At 31.7% G+C, this 27,129-nt stretch overlaps 1 protein-coding gene across 3 annotated transcripts in view; it reads left to right on the top strand.

Moving 5' to 3' along the window:
* LOC126770280 (Ca(2+)/calmodulin-responsive adenylate cyclase) overlaps positions 1 to 27,129 on the top strand; it is a 94,009-nt gene that overhangs the window by 50,851 nt on the left and 16,029 nt on the right. For all 3 annotated transcript variants that reach the window (XM_050489593.1, XM_050489592.1, XM_050489591.1), the window contains exons 6-7: positions 9,748 to 9,859; positions 10,476 to 10,603. In XM_050489593.1, the coding sequence (XP_050345550.1) occupies positions 9,748 to 9,859; positions 10,476 to 10,603 (240 nt within the window). The remainder of the gene's footprint in view (positions 1 to 9,747; positions 9,860 to 10,475; positions 10,604 to 27,129) is intronic.

The following is a 27,129-nucleotide window of genomic DNA, read 5'->3' as shown; positions in this document are numbered from 1 at the left end:
TTACCTTAAAACATTAAGAAAAAGTATAGTCACATTAATTAGTGAGGCTAGGATATTTCAACTTGTAAAGAAAAACAAATACGAGTCCACAGTACAGTAGTGCTTCATAATGAGGGAAGTTTGCCTGCGCTTTGCGTGTCGCTGGGTTATTTGGAAGAATTATTGCGTCCAACAATGGTAAGCCTTCTTAAAGGTTGTGAAAACGGCTATTCAACAGAATCCAATTTAATAGAATTTACACATTATTTATTAAAATACCCGTGTTGTATCACACAATTATTATACAATATTACCGAAAATATTTTTATAGAAAAGTTATACATATTTTCAACAAATGTTATTTTCATCGTTCATCCATTCAATAACCATTTTATTTACTTAATATGATATAATTATTTTACCATTCCTTATCAAAATATATAAAATAACGATGATAATTTTTAAAATTTTTCAATATAAGAATTTAATCAGAAAAAAGCGCTGGGCGTTAAATAAGATCTAAATAGTAATAGTTCTAATTGATTACGTCCAAAGTGACATTATAAAAGTGCAGATCAAAAGTATGTGCATAGTATAAAGTTGCACTGCACTCACTTCTATAACACGATTAGACGGAAATCGGAAACTATCGGAAAGAGATCAGCCTCGAGACCAAAGGCTTAACAAACTATCCATAGTCCGGGAACTATAACAACGTCGACTTTCTCATCCCTTATCCTGGTACTGGTGGAATTTCTGGGAAGAAAAACCCGATATTTTTATTGTCTCGAACTAAGATACGACGGTTCGTATCGTAAAACCAGTTACTGAACAAACGCGGCAGTAATGTTAGTGGATTTTTGTATATGGGAGTAAGTAACGAGCTGAAACGGGCTATCGAAAATTTCGTACACATTATAGTCATGATGACAGTATTAAAGAATTAAAAAATAAATGATTTTAGAGAAGAAGCTAATTTAAAAGGATTCTAAAAAATGATCCCATTTTAATATACACATTGAGATTAATAAGATTTTTAATAAAATAAAAGTATAAAATTCTGCAATCGGCCATTTTATTTGAAACACCAATCAGAACGAATGACGTCACGCCTCTGTATCTATAACCGTTTCTCTTGAACAGTTGTTGTGTTTACCCGTTTCAAAATTATTTTGCATCATTTAATTAGTTGTCGTTGATTATTCGCGTTTTCATGAAGAAAATAAAACATCCAAGATCTATCAATGATGGAACAAGGCAAATTCCCCTATTTTGCCCAGTATTTGTTGATGTTAGGAGAGTTTCTTTCATCAAATAAAGACTTTTGCTTACTGAATTTCGAAATGTGAAAACTTCCTTGTAAGTACATTTTTATTTATGTTTAGTGTTATCATAGGTTTTTTCTATTAGCTATATAGTATTACTCGCATATGAAGAGCCCTAATAATTTTACCAGTAAGAATTTTTAAGACAAAATATTGTTAGTAACTGAATTTGTGAATTTACATATTTACGAATACTTCTATAAATCTAAATATATCATAAATATATAATAAATTTTGGAATTCATTTTTTTTTATTATGCAATACGCAATATTTTCTGCCTTTCTTCGTTGAGTATAGACATAATATAACATTTACATTTACGCCATGACATCGCGGGTGTTTTCGAGCGAAATTCAAAATAGGTAAATGAAAATGCAATTATTTGCGTAAACAGTTAGTTTATTACTGAAATAAAATTATTTTCAGTAATAGTAGACGTGTACCTACATTATAGAAGTTTAAATTTTTAAACTTAAAACTTAGGTTTTTTATGTTTTTCACTTTTTAAGAAGTATACAAAAGGTATTTATTTATTTATTTATTTTAAGGACCACTAGTAGCTACTACATGTTTTAATGACAAATGTAAAACAATTTAGTGAAAATAGCTAACATGTGAAGCTTTTTAAAGTAGCCACAACAATTACAATATTTGTTTTAAAAATACATTAACACATAATTATAGCAACATGAGTAGAAAGATTAAAAAAAAAAAAAAAAGTCCAAATTGGTACAAATTAAAGATCATAAAAAAATAAACATGCACTTAATAAAATTAAAATTAATAACACAAATAGTTTGAAATTGATATAGGTACAAATTAAAATTAAATAATTCATTAAATTCATGCAAAGTTTACGTTACAAAAAAATTACTAAAAATATACTAATTAATACAAAATAAAATTAAGATAACATTATTTATTATTTATTTATTTATTTATTATTTATTTGCATCTCTCAACAATTCTAGCGCCCGTTTACGATAAATCATGGCAGAGTCATTAAAAATATCTAGATCTTGACAAAAACCATTGTACAACCGTGATGATCTAGGCATTGGTGCATTACATCCTAATTTCGTTTTTGATATTCTGACATCAAAAGTGCCCAGAAAACTACGAACATTGCGCCTTGGAATACGATAGTATATCTTTTCAAGTAAGTAAGTACAGTCGATCTCGTTACGAATTATCTTAAATAGGAAAGAGAGATCTAATAATTGTCTGCGTACAGAGAGACTATCCATATTAAAGTCTTTCAAGAGATTGCTGTAATTTTTATTAGATTTATTGTATGAGGTTTTTTTATTTCTGGATAGATGATATACAAATCGCTTCTGTATTCTCTCTATACGCAGACGATGTACATTGTAACAAGGATTCCACACAACACTACCGTACTCCAGTACACTACGCACGTAAGCGTTATAGATTATTTTTTTCGTGTTATTCGTGAAGTGTTTACCATTTCTAATTAAAAATCCTAACGTTTTGGAACTTTTCGTAATTATTTTATTGAAGTGCGGGACAAAAGTAAGCTTGTCATCAAAAATGACACCCAAATCACTTATTTCAAAAACTTCCTCCAACTTGATGTTATCAATGCTATATATTGTTTTGATTATATTGAGCTTCCGCGTAAATTTTATATGCTTGCATTTACTGACGTTTAATTCCATTTTATTATTTTTACACCAATTATATATAGCATTAATATCCGCCTGTAAGAGCTCTGAGTCAGCTAAGTTGTTTATTACTTTTGTTAATTTTAAATCGTCCGCAAATAAAAATACTCTACTATAATGTACCGTATCGCAAATATCATTAATGAAGATATTAAAGAGCCAAGGTCCTAAGTGTGACCCTTGAGGAACCCCGGAGCAGGCTTTATATAGACTCGAGCTAAAACCTTTTAAGACAACAAATTGTTGTCTATTGTATAAATATGATTTGAACCACTCAAGCATATTACCATTGAATCCGTACTTGCTTAGTTTTAAGAGTAAAATATCGTGCGAAACTTTGTCGAAAGCCTTGGTTAAATCGGTATAAATTGCGTCAACTTGCTTGTGGTTATCAATAGCTGGCACAATGAATTCACTGTACGAAACAAGATTTGATGTTGTAGATCGACCCTTTATAAAGCCATGCTGGTTATTATTATTCATTTGCTTTACATGACATTCTAGATATGGGTAAACTATTGCTTCAAATACTTTGGCAAAAGTGGAAAGTATGGAAATCGGTCTATAATTCTCAATGCACTCACTACCCTTGGACTTATATACTGGTACGATCCTAGCTATTTTCCACTTATCGGGAAAAACACCTGAGCGAAGTGATTCGTTGTATAATAAATATAAAGGGAAACTTAGTACCCATGCACATTTAGAAATAAATATAGGAGGGATATTATCATAACCTGTCCCTTTAGTTGTATCAAGTCTTTTTAAGTATTGATAAATCTGTCTTCGCGATATTACAAAATTAGTGAACGCTCCAAAGTCATGTTTACATTGATTACTATAAGATGGTAATGTATATGAACTTTGAGATTGTGTGTAAACAGAAGCAAAATACAAGGCAAATTCGTTACAAATTTCTGATCCCGATTTCATTACTTTTTGTTTGTAAGTCATTATGCCTGGGAGTGCGGTACTATTATCTTGTTTGCCCTTAAGGTATGACCAAAAATATTTAGGATTTCTACTAATATTTTCTTCAACAATTTTAATGTAATTATTGTAGCAAATTTTCGATAAATCTGCACAACGTTTGCTCAAAAGACGTAATGAAATTTCATCAAGTGGGTTTTTATATATTTTGTATTTATTTAAAAAAACTTGTTTCTCTTTATATAAATTTATCATTTCCTTAGTGAACCATGGAGGATATTGTTTACCTTTTTGTTTCTTTTTTGGTACATATTTTTCGATCAATTTGTTCAAAATTTTATAAAATTTATCGATCATTAGGTTTATTGACTTACAATTACAAAATTCGCTTAACCAATTGATATTATTTAATTCTGAAATTATACTTACGTAGTCAGCTTTAAAATAGTTCTTCTTATCACCAATAACATTACTTTTTAAAGAAGTTCTTGATGAATAAGAAACTAATATATCTAAGGGAGGATGGTGGTGATCTGGAGGCACTATTGGCAAAATAGACTTACTAATTTTTATGTTATTATGATTACTGAATATTAAGTCTAATATTTTATTATTGTTATTACTAATGTTATTATGTTGAACTAAATTATTGAGAGATGCAAAATCAACTAGCAAATTTCCTAAGGAACTATTAGAAATAACATTATCATCAGTAGCGAACCAATTGATATTACTTAAATTAAAATCACCCACGAGCATAACATTTTGTCTATTCTCTGCAATTCTACTATTAAAATTATTGATAAAATTAGATAGCATATTACGGCTGACGGGAGGAGGCAAATAAACTGCACATAATGCAATTGAGTTACACTCATCGTGACAATTTTCTCGTTCAATATTTATCCAAAGATCTTCACACTGACTTTCACAAAAACTGAGTCGCATTGATTTCAGTTTATTTGAGACCGCCACTAAAACTCCACCACCATCTTTTTTACAATGTAAAGGTAAACTATCACGATCTCTTCTGTATACTGTATAACGGTTGTCGAATACTTCATGGTTCTCTATTTTATTATTAAGCCACGTTTCTGTTAATATAATAACATCATAATTTGTACACGATAAATTGCAGATGAAGTCATGAGTTTTAGTACGGAGACCTCGGACGTTCTGGTAGTATATATTAAGACCGTTGAATTTTATAACATGAAACACTAAAATGATCTATGAGTTTAGAGAGCAAAGCAATTTATTGGATATTATTCAAAACAGTATGATTTTTTACATAAATACATTCTGAATGTTCTGTCTTTCTCATAAATACCTTGCCCTGTCTAACCCACACAAATCTGTATTTTTTTTCTTTAGATTTTATTCGAGCTGCTGCATGTAAAGACTTAATAGCCGGTGTCAAGTGTTCCATAACATATATTGGCTGCTTATCTGCTGCAATACCTATGTGACTTGTGTTAAGTTTATCGTCAGGATGCGATTTATTGTAATTGATGACACATGCTAGCATCGTGTCTCTCATTCGTGGTGTGGATAGCTTTACAATCACAGATCTGGGTCTTTTGTCGCTGTTGTTCAATTTTGCAACTCTAGTACAGTGATGTATATCAGACTCCTTTAGATCACATGATATTGCTTTACTCAGTTGCATTACTGCACTAATTAAATTTTCATTTTTATGCTCAGGAATCATTTGTATTTCAATGTTATTTGATCGATTATACTGCTCCATAGTATGTATTCGTTGTTGCAAATCAGATGTTACATTTTTTAGTGCATTTTTCTCTCTTTCCATTTCCGCAATTTTATCGTCATAACTTGCAATTATTTTTTTAGTAGATTCGTATTCTTCGCTCAAAAAAGTCATCGAGTTTTCAATAGTAGATATTTGCTCTTTTATAGGTTTAAGATTTTCTTGAATCATTTTGTTTAACATGTTAGTGATATCATCCAATAGTAAATTTTTAAAGGCCTGAAACTCATTACGAATGATTTGTTCAACGTCTTGTTTAGTAAGTTGTTCTGATGCAGGCGACCACTTTTCAGACTGTTTGCTTTTTTGCCGATTTGTCACATTGTAAGATTCTGGAGAAGTATTATTTCTTGTTGTTATTATTTTTTTATGTGGAATCATTCTTACTTAGTAACGACTATAACAGCAACTTCTTAACAGAAAAATAAATAAATTGAAATAGGTCACCAACAACTTGGGTTTGAACCCGTATCGCTCGTGCGTGGAAGTATGGTTCACACCGTTGGGCCAACGATATGGTTATTATTCAAGTAAAAATTGCGAACTGTATGTACAATATTATAATCTGCGCCTGGAGATTTTATTAAACACCCGCTACAAAAAAAGTTATTCTCTTTGTATCTACTCACTTCACTGTATATTTTTTAAAGTATTTCTTTGTTTTAAAATAAATTACTAGAACTTTAGGTGTTTCTTAAAATCGTTTTATAAAGCATTTATTTTTATTAATACACTACTTTCTTAACTTATTTTGCTCGTAAAATAACTCACTGCCCTCAGTAAAAGTACCTATATTATATAATTATCGTTTCACCCTTTTGCGTATTAAACTTATTCAAACAATAATGTTTTTATATAGATCACACACTGTCTTTGTTATTTACACATATCTACGTTTTATGATTTCAAAACACAGTCCTTATATTTTTAAAACAATTTTTTTTTACGGAGCTATATAGTTCCGTGCGCTTACGTCGATGACACTTATATGAATGAAAATAAAAAAAAATGAAAGGTAAATATAACATTTATATTTATATTATCAAAATAATGCTTCCTTTAAATATTTTCACTATAAAAAATTAAAAATATGATTGTTGAATTAAATATGAATTTTATTATAAACTTATATTGTTTCCAAAATATTATTTGAATATTTGTTAAAAGTAATCTTTGTAATAACAGGTAAGTTAAGTGTAGTTAATAATTAAAAATAATTTGTGCCTTGTCTAGCTAGCGCCATGGAGATTTAACTGACACGAAAATTCATGGAGTCGGAAAATATTAATCACTTCGAGATTAACGAGTTGACAGAAATAGTTTTGCTTGCGATTACTTTACGCTCTAACTATTTTATGGTGTTTAAGAATGTGTGCGATACAAATCTATTCATAACATGTATTAATGTTTAAAAAGAAATAAAAACATACATAGGTTTTTTAAATCGAAAGAGCACAAAAAGTTAATATTCTTTAACGTCAAAAAACTCGCCGTAGAGCATGGTTGTATCATCTTGGTCATCAACCCATCACTTATTCTACTGTCAAAAATTACCTATGACTGCCTCGTTGTTCTAGTGGCTTGACATAAGGCCGCAGAACCGGAAGTCCTGGGTTCAATTTCCATACCGGGCCAATAAAGTTATAGGGTTTTCTGTCCAAAAATTCTCAGTAGCAGCCCGGATTCTGGAAGTTGAAAGTGTGTACACTTCCGTGCTTCGGTAAGCACGTTAAGCCGTTGGTCCTGTGCCTGAACTCTTTCCGGTCGTGTCGGATTGCCGTCCCATCAGATTAGAGAATAGAGAGTGCACCTGTGTTTGCGCGTACACTTGTGCACTATAATATCTCCTGCGTAGTTGGCTAATCTCTCATAAGATTGGCCGCCGTGGCCGAAATCGGTCTGGAGAACATTATTATATATACCTTTCATTGATGTGTTTCGGTTAAACTATTAAAGCCGTAGAGGAGCTGCAAGTATTAAAGTCAACTAGATGACATTTGTTAAATATATTATATTAAGTTAATGTAAAAAACCTAATATACAACGCTTTTAGAACGTTCGCAGAAACGACGATTATTATATATAATGAGTGTCGTACTGTGTGTTATACAACAAGCCGGAATACAGCTATGAATGAGCTAGTGGTCCTAATTAATGGCACAGGAGGCATATCCTAGAACCCGTAATTTGCAGCGCATTGACAGCACGGAATGATTTATATTTCTTACACTGCCCAGTGTCTATGGACGGAAGTACACAAGTAGCTTATTTTCTAGTTTTCTTTCCTGCTACAATAATAAAATAAATAAAATAAGCTGTTGTACTTGTAAAATCAGTTTAGTATGTATGTAACATACAAATAAAAATACTATTAAAATCGGGTGAAATTTACACCTCTTAAAATATTGCATTAAATAAATGAGTCTGCTATCCTATTTTAAATATTACGCTCAACGACCTCCACTATATAGAATATTCTAGTATGAGGTTTTTACGCAAAAAGTTAAATTAAGATTCAACCGAACACCTAAGAGCTCTTTGATCATAGATGCAGGAGGCTGCTCTCATTATAGTCTGACTTTATATTTTTCACTGAATAACGAGTTATACCATAGGCATTTGCATAAGAAGAGGTTAAAAATATTAAATCCTGCACGAAGGATGGTTACTACAGAAATACAGATACTGCGATTTGTTTGTAATATTGGTAAAAACATTTTAAAGAAATGTCCTTATAATTATATAATGACAAGCTTTTAATAATTGCATTTACTAGTATGAGTAGGTCTAATCCAGCCAACTGAATGTGCTAGACTTTTGCACATTAGTGGTCAATATTGATTATGATGTTCAGTGTTATATTAAAACTTTCATAAGTTTGTTTTCCGTGGGTTCGTATCATCTTTGGTGTATAGACGAGTCCACATGGAACCAGGCAACCATTATCAAATTACAGTTTTTCTAACGCAAACAACACTGATGAATTATAATCCGAAATTAGCCTGTTTATAGAAATAAAATAACAGTATTATTAAAAAAACAAACCAATATTTGTTTGACATACCCAAAAATAATACAATTCTTGTAGCAATTATTATTATGTTATTTGAAGTCAAATATTTATTCCAAATTATATAATTCATGACCCAAAGCCTGAAGTTTTAATTAATCAAATCACTGGCTGTGTGCACGCTCTCCTTTAATGTCATTATATCCCTAGTGATATGGCTTCATAAAAATAATTGGTAATTAAATTCAATCGCAATTGATACGGATTGACTATTGTTTGTAATTTAATCATTCAAAGTTGTTTGTAGTACAAATTATATCAAAGTTAAAATATAAAACAGTTAAACTAATATAATTAGTTTTCATATCGCACTTTTTTGGCAATATTTAGTTAAAAAATGTCTTTTTAACAGAAAACGCTTAATACATTTTAGGTTGTTTTTTTTTCCTTCAAAAATACCGTTAACATATATATGTATATTAATGCATGTATGTATAGACATACATGTTAATTTCAATTTAAATCACAAATACTTATGTTATCACTAAAATAATATAAAGAAACTATGTTTAAACATAAACACACAAGATGTATGTTTCTGCTACACAAATAATTATGATGGCAATCAATCATTTCATTATGCAAAGTCATTCAAATTAATCGACTCTGATATTATTTATTTTTAAAAAGCGAAGTAAAGTTCAAGAATCCGTCACAGAATGGAATTTTGCACCACATTGTCTAGTGTTTTTACTTCTTGCAGTGCTATTGTTAATGCGTATACGTGACCAATTAGCATCAGCTGGCCCATTTGCTCTTATGCTTTATAACAATTCTGTCATGTAATATAAGGTACTTCCCATATTTTCACCACTACACTATACTACACACACTTGAAATTCACCCCGAAACCGGAGGACTTAAATGAAATTATAGTCCACGCCGTCCCAAAAACTTGGTGGCACTTGACACACAGACTACATATAAGTGTTTATCAAAAGACGTTTTTAAAATATATATAATATATCGTATGAAAATTGTTTCAGCATCCTGTTTGCGGATATCGTGGGGTTCACAGTACTCGCATCGCAGTGTAGTGCTCAGGAATTGGTGCGTCTTCTCAACGAACTCTTCGGCCGATTCGATCAACTGGCCAATGTGAGAAAATAAATATTTTGTTTATCTTTAAAATGTTTATGAGTACACCGGAAAATCGTAAACCGTAATAGCCTGTGAATGTCCCACTGCTGGGCTAAAGGCCTCCTCTCCTCTTTTTGAAGAGAAGGTTTGGAGCTTATTCCACCAGGCTGCTCCAATGCGGATTGGTGGAGTACACATGGAGTACACATTAAAATATAATACTTACATAATAATTGCCTATGAAGCAGGTGTGTATGAAATTTGTGAAAAATGAAGTTTAAAAATAGATGTCGTGACACACGCATTAAATGAAGGCTAAACGAATAACTTTAAATTTTATATTAAAGTCGCAACTATTTTGGGCGCAATTAGACCACTAATTATATCATACAATTCATGTACACGTCTTTACAGGCTATTGTAATGGTTTTTTTTTAATATTAATTATATATTTTTTCCTTGTTTTAATTATACTGTTTCAATTTAATTGTCTGTTTCCAACTTATTCCATCTGTATTAATAGGTAGTTTCACCTTATAATATATCATCGGCTAATTTAAACTCCAGATAAGGTATTAAGTGCGTAAACTGGTAAGGCTATTTGTAAGTGACAATATTGAAAATGTTCACACAGGATAACCACTGTCTTCGCATTAAAATCCTCGGCGATTGCTACTACTGCGTGTCGGGGCTGCCCGAGCCGCGCTCGGACCACGCGCGCTGCACCGTCGAGATGGGGCTCGACATGATTGATGCGATTGCGTGAGTGACACCTCCCATTTCATTTTTTTATTCTGTTTTTCAAATTAATTTCATTGATCACGATAAAACATTGATCGTGATAAATTAATTTTTAATCTGTAACGCTTTTTATTAAAATTGTGGTTTTATAAAAATTACATTAACGTTTTTTTTATATTGAGTGTTATATAATTAATAATGCATTTAAAAAATAAAGAATTTATGAAATATATAATAAAAAATTAAAATTTCATCTGCTTAAATCTTACAAAACTCTTAAAAATGATGCTTATTATTTTAAACTGTTATAATACCTCATGTTGTTTTAAAACGAAAAAGACCAATAAAATACACAAAGTTATTAGGTTCCATTAATATTAAACAATGAGCAATATAGCAAATGAAGAATTATACGAAATACCTATCAATAATATTTATGAATGACATAATCACGCTATATTATTTAAAATCACGACTTACCTTCATGTAATACATTAATTTAAATGAATATGTATGTCAACTGTTTATTTGGCATCGCTTGCCGTAATAAATACAATCTTAATGATCCTCCACTAGTATCTGAAACTCAAAGCGCGTTTAAACTTCAAACTTACATCGTTATATATTCAAAACTCTTAAACATTGAAGTGTAATGCTTATTTATTTACTGAACAAAAGGTCGGCCTTACGCTACTGCATTTATATATACTCAATACATACACAAAATGCAATACGAATTAATAAAACGTAAACAAACAACTAAAAATAGATAATTTATATACAATTATACATAGATGCTTACATATATTACAAACAATTATCTACACACGTACGTAAATATAATATATACATGTATTTTGAATGTATCCAAAGTTAAACTCGCTTATTAATTAAACGAAATGTGTGTTAAGTTGAAATTTTGTGAATATTTCAGTACAAAGATTCAAGTTAAGGTCGTTACTTAAACAGACCGCAGCGGATTATCCCGTGTTACCTTTTCTGAGAGACCACTTTTGTAAAGTTATCCCATTCCATTGAATGCCGCTTCATTAGACTTGTTCGCATATTTGAGTACAGAAATTATTTAATTTGTTAATCCTTAATTCACAATGCAATTGTATCTTTATTCATTATCAAATTAAACACAGGATTTAATTTGAACGAGGAGGTGAATTAGAAGATGAAAAGAATTAATAAAAGTTGAAATAGTTAACTCGATGAATGTCAAGTCATCTGTGTCTATGAATTTTTTTTTTGTAAACTAAATGACAATTGATGGGAAATAACAATTTAAGAACGTAATATACTATCGTATTCTATATAATATATAAATTTTGAAGTTAAAAACTATTAGTTAGGTTGATATGCTTTGCAATACCTCGTAAGTTTTTTTTTAAACCGTTTCAGTTCGCGACACAGATGTAGTATGTATGTAGTACACTAGAAACTTTAACGTACGTGTCAATAAGAAATGTACAAAATTTCAACTCAATCTCATAAATGGTATAGGAACACAAAGGTGACAAAAATGTTATGTCCCTTGTGCTTGTAGTAATACTGCCTCACCCTCCCTTCAAACCGGAACACAACGATACTAAGTAATGCTGCTCAACGGTATAATATCTGATGAGTGATTTGTTCCTACTCAGATGGGCTTGCACAAGGCCCTACCACCAAGTAAATAGTTGAAGTAACAGTAGTTGAATAAAAAATAAACAAAACTGACGTAATATCTCCTAATTACGCTTTCGATAAATATACGTGTGAAGTCCTTTGACGAGTCAAGAGTTCTGCTCTTAATTGAAATCTGTCTGTGAGCATAAATCTTGTATAAAATTACCGCAAATAGAACGTAATGATTTTTGATTGAACCATTAATAACTCAATTGCAATTAACTATCGGATGATAGAAAGCCATTTCAGGGACTGACGTATACCGACCGAAAGCCTCATTTATACTATTTGACAAGGCATTTGGTAAATCACTGATCGGCTTATTCGATCTTATTAACCAAAAGTGATAGCATTGATTAACTGTTTTTTTTAATGAAAAATAGTTCAGCGTACGGGTAAATGCACCACCTGACCACACTGCGCATAGACGTTGGCGCTGTAATAAAAATTTAGCATTCCTCACATTCCCATTTTCCATTCATTGGAACAACAAAACTGTGAGCAAAATGTCAGCACAATCCAACCTAAAAAAAACCCTTTTTCTTCCGCTGGAAAAACACATTTACGTGTATCCTCCAGCGTGTTGTGCCGGAATACCCACTGAAAAACCAGCGGTAACGATCTGTCTATTCGGGGGACGTCACCGGATCGCTTGCGCATACTACCGTGCCGACAATCATGGCGGGAGGAAAAGATGCGCATAGCGCCAACATCTTCGGCGAAGCGGGTCAGCGGAGGCACTCTACTCACGCTCCCGCTTCGCGGCCTCCTTTTGCAACATGGCATTTTCGCAGAATGAGACCATCTCTATCCAGCACCTTTCGCTACCAAACATGATGTTTATCACGCTCGGCAGCGAGAGGTCAAAAAAACCTAAAGATGACAAGTAATACATAATATATGGTCTTTATAAAGTCATAAAGTCTTTTTTCTCAGAGCACGAAGAAATTAAGACTTTTAATAAAAAAATATATAACACATTAAAAAAAACTATATTACTCTTTAGTGTGTAAAAAAACACCACTCAGCTCATAACAACACATTTATTATATATACAGAATATTACTTTGTCGTAAATGTTAAAGATATAGTTTTTAAAATGAACATCTTACTCATTAAATGCAGCTTTTGACGAAGTGTTGCGATTGGGCCAAATATATGATGTTTTTATTACGCAGTGGAGTCCGTCTCGCTTGTCGCCAGTCGCCGCGCCGGTCGCCACTGACAGCTGACGCGCCGCTAGCTTCCTATCCATTCACTACCTACTCATATTTGTCAGCTTAAATTAACGGGCTTGTATGTGAATGGAGATAAAATCTTTATATTGATTTATTTCATTTAGAGTGCTTTGCGGGATCAATTTTATTAACTGGTCGCTCAATATACTTGTTTATTTATAGCAAACATATTTTTTATACCTCCAACTTCCGAGACACATATACTGACGGTACGATTTCTTCAATGCTCGCCTGTGGTAAACAGCCCACACAATAATTTTATTTCAAAACAGCAATACTTTGCATTAGTGTATTTTGGTTTTAAATTTTACGTGAGTCAGCGTAATTATCGTTACAAAAGGGGTACAACATCTTAGTATCACGGTTGGCTGCGCATGTCGACGTAACAAATAAATAATATTTCGTACAGTAAAAATGTCTAGAACACTGATAATTGTTTATCATAAAGTCTCCCGAGTGAGAACAGAGACATTTTTACTAAGAAGAACAAGCAATTATCTAAAATAAATGCTTATGAACGTAACAGAACAAAAACCGTCCGAGGTTATAACGTTGTCTTCTCGAGGGAGGAAAACAATGGTTGTTTCACGTCATATAAATATTATATAGTTTTCGTTTTGTAGGTCAAACGAGTGGATTGCTTGAGATTCGGGTCGTGTGTACTTAAACTGATGTAGTGGTATCGAGAGTCGGGACTCGGGAATGTATATCAAAGCAATGGTTCTAACTTGGTACTTGCCGTCCTGTTCAAGAAGTGTCCAGATGTTTTTAGCGCTGCTACTTTCGCAAAAATACATGTACCTTTATTCGTATCAGAGTACATAAAAAAACGGCTATTCAGTTTTATTTATGACATGTTTGTCTTTGATTATAGTATTTTTCTATTATATTTATACACGTTAAAATCATGTGTAATGATTTTGAAAGATAATCCAACATTTTTGAGACACACAAAGTAATCTCATATATATAATCAATTACTGATCGACAGTCTCTCTTCTCTTATGCTGAAGTAGTATAACCAGCTAGACTACATGGAGTCGGAATCGATGGAGAGATCAGATGCAGAACCTACGGCTTTTCGTGCTGTCTGACACTCGCGATGTGTAAACACAGCCGACTTATAAATGCCGCTACTGCTACTGATAAATTTTTGGGAAATAAACCAATAATTTTATTGGGACTCAAACTCTGAACGTCGCCTGTAGTCTTAAAGCTAGCAAGTAGAATAGCGAGGTGTTTATCTATAATCTATTCATTAACAAAATATACGAACACAACGATGTATTTATAAGTTATAATAATCTAAACAACACGCTCGAAACAAGGTACATCATTAATGTCATCATTATTATTAGCGCAAACTTGTCAAGCATTTCTTGATAGTACCGATACGTGTTATCAACAATTGTTTTGTGAAAGGAGTCTTTGTCAGGGCTACGACGGGTGGTCCCATCGCCGAGACGAGGGTCAGGGATCCGCGCTATCACGGACGACAGTAGAAATTGCACAACTATAGTACATATCAAATACTTGTGCCGATACACTACTCCTAATTAAAATTAAAAATTAATGTTCATTTCATTTATTAATAACAACATAGTAATCTAAATATTAACACTTATATTAAGAAGTGCACAATTGTATCATATTTGGTCCTGTGTCAGACAGCCCAGAGGAGGACGGCAGTTGGGATGGCTTCGCTCTGCCGTACGCACTAGCGTGAAAATCTGCTCCTGCTCTGCTCTGATTTTATAAATAACTTTTGAGTATATTATACAGTATGAAATCGAATACTTGACATTATTTGCTGATATAGCAATCTTCACAAATTATTTTACGTGAACTGGAAATGTGTGGATAGAATTTTACAACGAGTGTGGAATGATATTTATTGCTGACTGCACGTCTATAAACTTGTGCTACGCCAGCCAGTGAATGTAACAGATGAACGAATTCCTTTTCTGCGTTTTCATTTCAAAGCCGGTAACAAGCTAAGCTGACAGATATTAAATTTTAAAGAAAAATGAAGTTCATTGAAATATGATAACTTTTTTTATCCTTTTTTTTTTCGGTATTCAATCTTATAATAAGCCAGATTGTAAGTTACCTAGACACATAAACTGGCATTAAAAAAAAATAATATATAAACTACTAGTAATACACGAACCCGGCATAGCTAAAAAAAATAAGTATGGCATTTGTCATCTTCTCCGTAATATTCCTAACTCACTTAACTATAGTAGTAGAATAAGTGGTTGCCTACTCTGGTGTTCAGCACGAAGGTCAAGTGACGTAAAAATAAGCATCTGCATTTATATAATTTCTTAGTTACATAAAACGGCTTCATTTCGATTCTTAGTTTTCAGTCCTCAGTAATAAAAGTGCACATAAATAAATCGCGTTCCGTTCTCGGTTTTTTTTTGCATCGCGTTGGCACTAAGCGGACAGATCCGATTTTAATGAAAGTGACACAGTTACGTTATAAGCTGGCAACGATGCCAGCGGTCGTTCGTCGGAATACTGAAATGACAACAAAATACTACGAAAATAAGTGTCTAAAGAATGATACGTACTACTTATAAATAGGTGTGTGCCATAAAAGGAGTGACGATGTACGCAAGGTGGCTGGCAACGGTTGGAGATTAAGAGCTGAAAATTGAGCTCAGTGGCGTGCCATTGGAGAGACCTATGTCCAGCAGTGGACACGAAAAGTGTGATGATGAATGATGAATGAATGAACTTATAAATAATTATATTTACAAAATATACTTCTCAAATCTCATCGTTGGCCGTTCGTTGACAGTGTTGGAAATATAAAATATTTTCTATGGGCGGTAGTGACTCTTTGCCATCAGATATCACATTTGCCTAACGATAAAGAAATACTAATTTTATTTATGGGCGTCTCTAGTTACCGCTTATCATAGTGCCGATGGCATCTTCCAAAACAACCGCAAATGCCTCGCTAAATGTTGCCAGTTAATTTTAAATTATGGTAATAAATGATAATTACCGTTTATCATCCGCTGTAATATAATTACTGTGTGTTAGAACCAATTGAAACATAAATAGAACACTCGTAAGTTCGTAACGATTTCTCGATTACCTAAATAATTTCATTTTTAGGGTTGAACAACGTTTTGTTAATTAAAATTATAGGAAGTAATAACGAAGATAATAAAATATATATGAAAGATTTGTTGGTTTCGAAATTGTCTGCAGAAAAAACAATAAGGACTTATATTTATTATTATAGATAATTCAGAATAAATATTTTATATTATCTTTTATGAATAAATCTCAGTAAATATTCTTATATTTAAAAAAGAAGGATAAATACTGATAACTGTAATTTAATTGTCACAAAGTATTCATCCGGCATATTATTAATTTTAGGCGATTTATTTAAATTAAATCCTCCTTAACCACATTAAATTTCGAGTAAGCTTAGAAATATTACGAAATATTAAAATGATCGCATGAAAAAACACGCAGGTTGTGTTGACTTAGTGTAGTACTCGTGGGCGCATGTATATCTTATGGGGTAAAAAAATATCTGAATAAATTTCTTATTTTGAACGTACGAAATCGGAACGGGCAGCTAGTATAAAGATAAAATTGAAGCTCAGAATTGAAGTGTCGAAAAACATTAGCGTGTAGTTTTATTTTCTTAATATCTACGAAAATCAATAACTTTCGCTAAAAACCAGATGTATTGAAATATGTATACTAATGTAAATATTCTTACTCAACCATTAACTTTAAATATAACAAATTACTTTTCACTGTTGCTAAATTAACACAAATGATAGTCAATACCATATAATTAAAGAAATCCTACTAAATAATGTCAGAATAAATAATATCTGATAGTTTGTTTTTGCAAAAAGCTTTTTTTAAGTCCATAACGGTATCCTATTGTCATCTCAACGGATTGTGGCGAACCGTGCGGAGAGTGTGCGACGCTCCGAGGCTAAGCACTTACCGCAGACCGCAAACCTCAAGATCAGAATATCTTTACATCACTTGCAGGTGTGATTACATCGCAACTGATCAAAGAGATCGATATAAAAAAATATTGCTTTTTGTGAACTCGTTCCAAATATAAAAACCAAATGATTTTAAAATTATTCGATACTCATGAACTGAAAATCATATTCAAGCTAAATCTTGTAAGAATATTTATTTTTCGAAACATTATTTCACAGGTACCTCATGTTATTAAACACAACTACCATCCAGCCGTACGTTTCACTCGCGATAAGAATTTAATTGTTTTTATCATATTCAGTTTAATTTGTGTGAGGTTTATAAGCAATGTGATAGCCCTACTTTTTGAACGCGGGTGAAGTTTCAAAGTCTTCAACTGGTATGGTATCGAATTAAAATAACGCGCGGAAGTTGTTTTCTGTTCTCTTTTTTAAACGAAGACTTTTTAATGTTATGTAATTGGGTAAAGCATAGTATTCGTAGGAGTTAATATTGTACTTTTTTATTGAACGCTTTTAATAAATACATTGTAAATGGATTGGATAAACGGAATAATGTAAAATAGGAAAGTTATTAGCGTCAAAGTAGTTATACTCGTATTTCTATGTATCCTTCTTTCTCTCTATTTTTTTAATGAATGAAAATAAATACAGCTACACATTAATTTTAAAGAAATATTGTTTGATGTTATGCATTGTAATTTAATATCAATTTCGTATGTTCAAACTTAATAAACTTGTTAATTTTATTTTTCTTCTCGATATATCATTTTTTTACGGAACACTCCATGGTCGTGTTCGTATCATACTTGACGGGGCTATTAAATAACATACCATATATTATTCTTTGATGCTTTTCAAGCGCATCAATTTCCGTGAATATCACACGTTCCGCAGTTTCTTCCTGTTGTCACATAAAAGTGATATAATGTTTTCACTTCCCTTTAATGTAGCGCTCAAAATATATAGATAAAGTATAAATCAAATTAGTCTTCATCTAAACATTTATAAACTTTGGATATTTGTTAGTTTAAACAATGTTAAAACTTTGTTATTTTAAACATTTATAATACTGGTGGTAGGGCTTTGTGCAAGCTCGTCTGGGTAGATACCACCCACTCATCAGATATTCTACCGCAAAACAGCAGTACTTGATATTGTTGTGTTCCGGTTTGAAGGGTGAGTGAGCCAGTGTAATTACAGGCACAAGGGACATAAAATCTTAGTTCCCAAGGTTGGTGGCGCATTGGCTATAAGCGATGGTTGACAATGCCAATGTCTAAGGGCGTTTGGTGACCACTTACCATCAGGTGGCCAATATGCTCGTCCACCTTCCTATTCTATAAAAAAAAAAAAAAAATTTACAAAATAGTTTAGTTTTTAATTTTTAATACCAAGTAAACTACTTAGTTTATTGTCGGTCTATATTCCAAACCTTTACGTAACTTTTATTTAAGTTTCTAAAAGCCATTTGAATGTTTTATACTTAAAAAAAGTTTTAATATCGAAATGAGAACAGAATACTTGTTTCTAATAACTTACATTTATTCTTGTATTGTAGTTATTCGTAACTTAAAAATGATATATAAATACAGACGTACGTAGAGTATAAACGGCGCTAAACTAAATATTACATAATATGTGTTTCATATAACCTGTGTACGTTCAATTACAGATCACAGCATGCAAATTTTACAGATGTCTGCATAGGTCGCAGCAAAGCAAAAATATATATATATACAATCAGAATACGTATTACATTTGTTCGTACTCTAGTAATTTATGTTTAATTAATCATTAATATGAATCATAAACATTATCAAAGCCGTCGGATGAAAATCAAACAGTCGCATTTTATGATGTGTTTAGTGCGGCTTATAGTCAGATAAAGATTTATGTTAATCATAGTACAAACATTCGTAGCAATGTCGGCATGCTAGCGTCGCAATTGCTCTAATATCCGTACGTATTACGTCTATTAACTTTTACGTACGTTGTTCTAATAACTCATTATACTGTTTGATTTATTACATAAATTTTCATGGTGAGCGTAATGATTGAATGAAAAGCACAGACATAATACGGCTTTATGTTCACACTTAGTTCTCAAATCATTTTGAAATAAATTACAATTTCAAATGGAATAAATGTTTTACAATATCGAACATTTAAATAAAACTATTGTAAAAAAACAACTTATTTGCTTACAACGTTAAATAATTAAAGCGATAATATTTATTAAAATAACTTACATTATTGAATGACAAAAAAATAGCCTCGTAGTTAAATCAAATCTTAAAATCTCTGATGCATATCGAGCCAGTCATTTATCAATATGACAGATGCCAATTAACACACTGGCCCGTATATACTAGAGCTCATGAAATTCAAATATAAAAATAGTCCGCTTACGTATGCAGATAAACATGCGTTGACGCATATTAACATTGATGCACTCTGTTTCGTATTTGGGAGTTCAATATTTGTGGAAAAACAAACGCCGGCCTTTATCGTATATAGAACAGCTGCTCACTGCTGCGGCAGAATGGAACGGAACAAATTTTTTTTATTGGTATGAATGTGTGGGCTGAATGTCCAATTTCCAACTTCATTAAACATTTAATTGAACGAACGTTAAATAAATGTTTAGATATATTTTTCCTTAAGATGTGTATTTGCGTTCGTTTTCAACGTTTCATTTGTTTATTTTCAATTACTGTTTGGGCTCGCTATTTTGAGAAAGTAATAAAAACATTTTATACATCTCTTTTGGATAAAAGATGCTCATTTTAAATTTAAAAGCTAAAATTGTTCCATAATTTTATTTTTAATCTGTCATACAAACAGACCAAATGAAGATTATAATTTTGATACATGACCTTCTACGTTCTAAGATTATATTATATTCAAAGTTGAGACCACACATCTGGCAATATCATAATTTTAACATAATATAAGCACAAAAATCGGCGGTTTCAATAAAATGTTCTGTTCAAAATTGTCAATGAAACATATCCACATAAAAATGAGACAATTGCTACTCTATCGAAAAAATCACAGTGATACGATCCTAATAAGAGACACAATACTCTCACGAGTATTCCCGCTCATTCGGATATAGGGCAACTCCATATTACATATTGTTAGTCTTATGTTTAGTGCAATTGATCCCACACGCGGAGTTATAGTTAGTTGTTTGCGTTCTTCCACACATACTTTGCTAACTGAAATTGTTGTTACACGTGTTGAACTAAATGAAATTGATCGTAAAAACTAGCTAACTAATTTGGGATCTTCCATGAGAAAAAACTATGATCGGTATTTTGACGTGCCGGTTGGCGTGGTTGGTAGATAATTGCCTTTCACGCCGAAGGTTGTGTATTCGATTCCCACCCAGGACAGACATTTGTGTGCATGAACATGTCTGTTTGTCCTGAGTGTGGGTGTAATTATCTATATAAGTATGTATTTCCAAAAGAAAAGTAGTATATGTAGTATATCAGTGGTCTGGTTTCCATAGTATATAAGCTCTGCTTTGTTTGGGATCAGATGGCCGTGTGTAAATAATGTCCCAGGATATTATTATTATTATATGATCGGTATTACATTGACGGCAATTTAACAAAGTAACACGCAAAAAGTTTATTAATAGCTACTGTTTTACTCACATTATCGAGGAATGCTCGACATTTTTCCATTCTCTTCCCGAAATATGACGGGCCTCGATACATAAGTAAAACAGGAACGTTTAATAGTAAACATTTACGTCTCATTTATTATTACAATTAATTATACGATGACGTGATCCATTCTGTATGTGTTTGTTTGCACCTGTCAATTTAGCCATAGCTGTGAAGCAATATTTAACGTACATGTTGTCTAAGTAATAATTGAACACAAACATGGGATCTCTTGTCTCGTAGGACGACAAGGTTTGAATCTTTATTTCATGTATTTGTCTACACAAATGACTATTTACATTTTGTATCAAATATAATTTTACGCATTCAATAATTGATATTTATTTATTAAACATATTAGTTAATATTATGTTTATATTATAATGCCCCCTGTTCTTGTACTCGGGCACTTCCTATATAAATATTAAATATGTAACTCGGCTCTAAGTAAACTGTTGTAGTATTTGCAGATAACATATAAACTACTTGGATATCCAGCTTACAGATACCACACATGTGCCCGCTTCTCTTAACGTTTGCTGTGTAGATACTGCGTTCGCTCCAATGAGCTCATTCATAACACCTCGCTGCGTTTGGACATAGCAACGACTAGGGATTTGCCCTACATTTAAAATTACTATCTCTGTTTGAACAGGCTATTAATATAAGTCTTAGTTTATAAACATTATTGTACAGCTAAATGAATCAATATGTCAAAAGTGTGCAATGTGCATGGCCTTGTAAGCGGTACTCTTTGGGCAATCCTTATGACATAAATTTAAGTATAAAAAGTTATAGTCAACATATGTCGCACTGGCTGGCCAAAGTTTTCTTTTCAAGGAGAAAAACTGGAGCCTACTTTATCACGCTACTTCAGCGTGGGTAGTGCACGTGTGGCAGAATATCGTAGGATGTTTTTTTCACCGTTGAGAACGAGATGAAACTCGGAGATGAAACTCGGTGGTGTTTATAATTACCGAACCCGCGATATTCGTCTGAGAGCGACGTGTTCTATCCTCATGGCCTTCGGCATCTTGGCTCTGTTTAAATGTTAGGTAGTTTTCTTTTGTATAAATTACATACACAGCATCCATGCATTTTTGTCAGATTCATAAACATAATAATAAGATTATTTTGAATAACTAATTGCTTACTGGCATCTCAAATACAGAATGCGCAATATTATTAAGACCTTTAGCCCTAAGAAACGTTTTATTAACGCTATTAAGTCCGTCTTAATTTAAATTTAATTAAAAAGCTGTGTTTAACTTAATTAATAAGATGTAATTTTTTTGTTATTATACAATACATTTTTCGTTATTATAATATTTACGTAAATGTACATGTGGCAATGCCATAACATTTACAATGTCAATACATTACATTTGGCATTGTAAATGTAACACATTTTGTTTTTTAGCATTAAGTACAAAGTTTTTAACATTAAACCAATATTGAACTTTTGATAATTTATTATTTACTTCGTCACAGTTTTTAGCATGTCTGTTAACCTCGAAAATTAAAGATGAATCATCAGCAAATAATACAATATCACACAAACCGTTCCAGAAAATACGGGAAATCATTAATATAAATAAAAAATAACAAAGGACCTAAAATTGAGCTTTGGAACGCTCATTATAACTATAGATCCGGAAGACTTCTCCCCATTTATACATACTTGCTGAATTCTGTTACTCAGATAAAATTTCAGGAGCTCTAAAGCTATGCCTTTAGCAAAATAACCTAACTTACTAAGTACAATATATATAACTTTATTTTCCAAACGCCAAAAGAACTGAGATTTTCGTATATAGTATTCATTATTTTACTCGTTACGGAATAGCGATAAGCAACATGAGTTTATTGGTCGTCACGGGAACAGAAATGAATGTGGGAATCGGTAATCGGAATTAAATTTAAGATGGAAAGACCATTCTTTTAAACACAAGTACCTATATATATTTTTTATTTCATATATATATTTTTTAAAGTTTTTTTTTTTATATTTTTATATTTTTAATTTGCATTACTATTTAATTACAGTTTACATTTTGTTTTTTAATATGTACTTAACTCACATTTGCACAATTTAGTTTAATTTAACCATTGTTTACTTTTTTATAGTTCCTGTGTTTATTTATTGAGTAACACTATGTAACATTTATTTTTATAATTTTTGTTTAATCATTATTTATGTGCTTGCTGTGGACTCCTATAAATGTACTCGTAAGAGTGTATCCTTTGTTAGAGATCCTTAATCAATAAATAAATAAATATATACATTATAGAAGTACAAAAGGACGAGAAAATTTATATTTATTAAATCAAGTATTTAGTACTTCTATATTTCAACCTAATTTGAAATAAATGAATAAATTAAAATAGCAGACATTAAATGACCTTTTGCTTCCAAGGCCTCTTCTCTCTTCCTGATAAGGTTTGAATGGGGGTTTAATATACATGTGGCTTAATTTTATCCCACACATGCAGGTTTTTACGGTATTTTTTTTCACCGCAGAAAATAAACACAATTTAAGCACATATTAACACACTGGTGCTTGCTCGGTTTTAAATCCATAATTTTCGGTCAAGATTCACATGTTCGAATCGCATGACCACCTCGTATCATCTCCAATTAATGAATAATGTACGATCATTCTTAATAATTTATAAACTGTATATAGGGCTTGTATCATTTCTTAGTTGTATAACTTGCAAATATCATGTAACGATTGTATCAGCTAACAGAATATTAAAAGCTCATAAGCGTTACATTTCTGTATATATTACTAAGTGAAAAAACATTTCCACTTTATAATATGTAATAGTTGTACGTCGCCAAAAGAATGGGCGTATATTTGTCGATGTCAATCCGAGTGACCTCCGTATGTCGAGCTGACTATTACTAATACACGTTTTTATTTTCTTTTCTATTTTTAAATCTCCAAGTCAGTTTGTTAAAAGTGTGCAAGTTTATATTGTAGAATTATTTTAACAGAGCTATCATATACTCGCCTGCTTTATTAAACGTAAAATATTTTAATAATTTTAAATTTAAATAATCTATTTCACGAAGAGATCGACTAAGAATTTATCCTTCTATTCGAGTATAATACTTATCAAATGAATATAATTTTCGATGCAACGCAATTGAACATATTTTAAGGGTTCCGCTACGCTGGGTCTTATCTGACGTTGATCTGTTACACACACAACAAATGTGGCAAAGTTGTATCTTTAGCACCGTAATAACTAGCAAGATACAAATCTTATAGAAAACTTCTAACTGTTTTTCTGTCTATGACGAATAATAATTAAAATAAAATATGCAAACCACAAAGCGGTGCGGAACTTAGTGTGCAATTTTGACTCGCACTTGTCTCGGCTTTAATCTAGCATCAATATGCGTGCTTTATCTTGTACAAAAGTATATAATGGACTTTTTTTCGTGACCGCTTATGACCCAATGTCGTGCCGAAGGGCTGTTAAATGTCAGTATATTGTCACATGTCACGTATACCTACATATGATATCCCTGACAATCGAGTAAAGAGACATGAACTACGGTAACTGATATTTTACATTGTATATTGATTTAATCGTTGTCTAACCTGACTGTTGTATATAGAAGTAACAACATTACATTTGTAATGGTTTCTCTGGTGATTGTGTGTTTGACAGAATATTTGTAATTTACCTACAATTAACTCAATTATGTCAAAATATTTGCATATTAGCAATACAATGAACGCCGGAGTAGTGCAATATATGTATGTATGTGTGTCATTAAAAGTGACGACGTTAAAGCATAATAAATAAATAAAGAAACAAACAAACCTTCTTTCTCAGTTATAATATTAGTAAGGATTGTGTTCGGACACTTAATGCACGCGAATACACCGCGCCAAGTGAAGTGCCGCTATAAGAGTTCGTATTTTTTTTCGTATATGGTTTGGTTTAATAGTTTTGTAAATAGAAATATTAATTATTACCTTAATTTTGAACCATGACTTTACTGCAGGTTTTCGACTGCCTCGTTGGTCTAGCGTCAGTCAGAGAATTCTCAGTAGCAGCCCGGGGTCTGGAAGTTGGAAATGTGTACACTCCCGTGCCCCGGAAAGCACATAAAGCCGTTGGTAAACTCTTTTCGGTCGTGTCGGATTGCCGTCCCATCGGATTATGAGAGCTAGGGAATAGAAAGTGCACCTGTGTTTGCGCACACACTTGTGTTCTATAATATATCCTGCCCCGTTGGTTAATCTCTCTTGAGATTGGCCGCCGTCGCCGACATCGTTCTGGAGGACCTTATTTATACATTTTTGATATTCGAGGACTGGCTGGTTTGTAGATTTGAATTGAAGAAAAAAAAATGAATTAGAGACTATCTAAGGGTAAACAAAAAATTTAATGTGCAGAAAATACATAAAATAATATTTTAAAGAAAGATTGATCATTAAAACTACGGATTATTACTGTTCTTGACTATCAAATGCGGATTAAATAGAAATTAAACATTTACCATAAATAAATTTTTAAATTTTCTATATTAAAAATGATCAAGCTTAACTTTTGTTACGAAATTACTTCATCGTAATTAATTCTGAAAAAAGTTTTTTTTTTTAATTTACATTACGCAATAATCTTCCTATTTTATGAATAAATACAGGTATACTGATATTACTGTTTCTTAAAGTAAAACTATATTAGTTATAAATTAATTATTAACATGAAAGATATAAATAAGCAAATCGCCATCAATCGTTGGATTAACTTTTCATTTGTCTAACGACTAATTCCTGGCTGCATTCCCAATTGATTTCCATGCGTGCCTACAGTTTCTAATTTAAATTTGAAATTATTGTATATTGATAATTCATTATTAGAAAATAATATTGCCCGGTTGCTATATTTTAGAATCGTTTCAAATCAAATTGAAATACTTTATTCAACATAGAAGCATTACACTTAGTTATTGATAGTCAAATGAGAAACTATCATCGTTTTGTTAAATAGCAGAGTTGTCTACGAGCGACAGAGCACAAGCGTCTATAAAAATAGTTTTACAGGTTTCGAAGTACAATGTATGTGACGGTATAACCAATAACTTTTATCCAATTACTAACTCTTGACGTAGATAATATACTAGTGTTTATAAATGATGAACAGATACTGCTGAGATAACCCAGTGGTAAGAATGCGTGAATCTTAACCGATGATCGTGGGTTCAAACCAGCCCGGGTTTCTCAATGGTTAACATTTCTTACAATGCAAATCTCTATGGGCGTTGGTGACCACAAACCATCAGATGGCTCATACGCTTGTCCGCCTACCTATTCAATAAAAAAATATAATATTTCTATGGTAATGTATACGAAAATATTATTTTAAAAATCGGCGATGTTGTTAGTGGATATATGAAGTTAAGTGGAATGATGTGTTATAAAGAACTAAAGTGAAGAATATAACAGGGCTACATATAAATATATCGTATGGAATATGTAAATTTAAGGTTTACGTATCTCTACTTTGAATAGGCTAATTGTACTAGTGGAAAGAGTCGGTTCCTTGAAATAAAATGTTTTTAAAACTTTATGTTTCCCTACACTCTTTTGTGAACTGACGCGTAATCCAGCAATTAAATAAATTTCAATCGAATTAATTAGAGAACAGTTTTTAAGCCAAATATCATACTTCTTTGCGACTAATATTTAAAAAAAATTGGCAAATATATTCACATTACAAAGAACTACAACGGTGTTCAGTTTTTATTAATAAAATATAACTATGTGTAAGGTCGGGAAAAGATTACATATTGATGCCTTCATTAACATAATGACACAATAATAAACTTTAACAACAAATATATCATTAAATAGAAGATTCATAATCTTATATTTTAGCATTTTTATATTTCGAAATCTATTTAAAAAAATAATAAATGGAAAACTAAATCGTCTTAA

The sequence above is a fragment of the Nymphalis io genome, chromosome 8, assembly GCF_905147045.1.
Source record: "Nymphalis io chromosome 8, ilAglIoxx1.1, whole genome shotgun sequence".
NCBI lineage: Eukaryota > Metazoa > Arthropoda > Insecta > Lepidoptera > Nymphalidae > Nymphalis > Nymphalis io.
The sequence above is the reverse complement of the archived record's forward strand: the minus strand, read 5'-3'. Positions and strand labels throughout refer to the sequence as shown.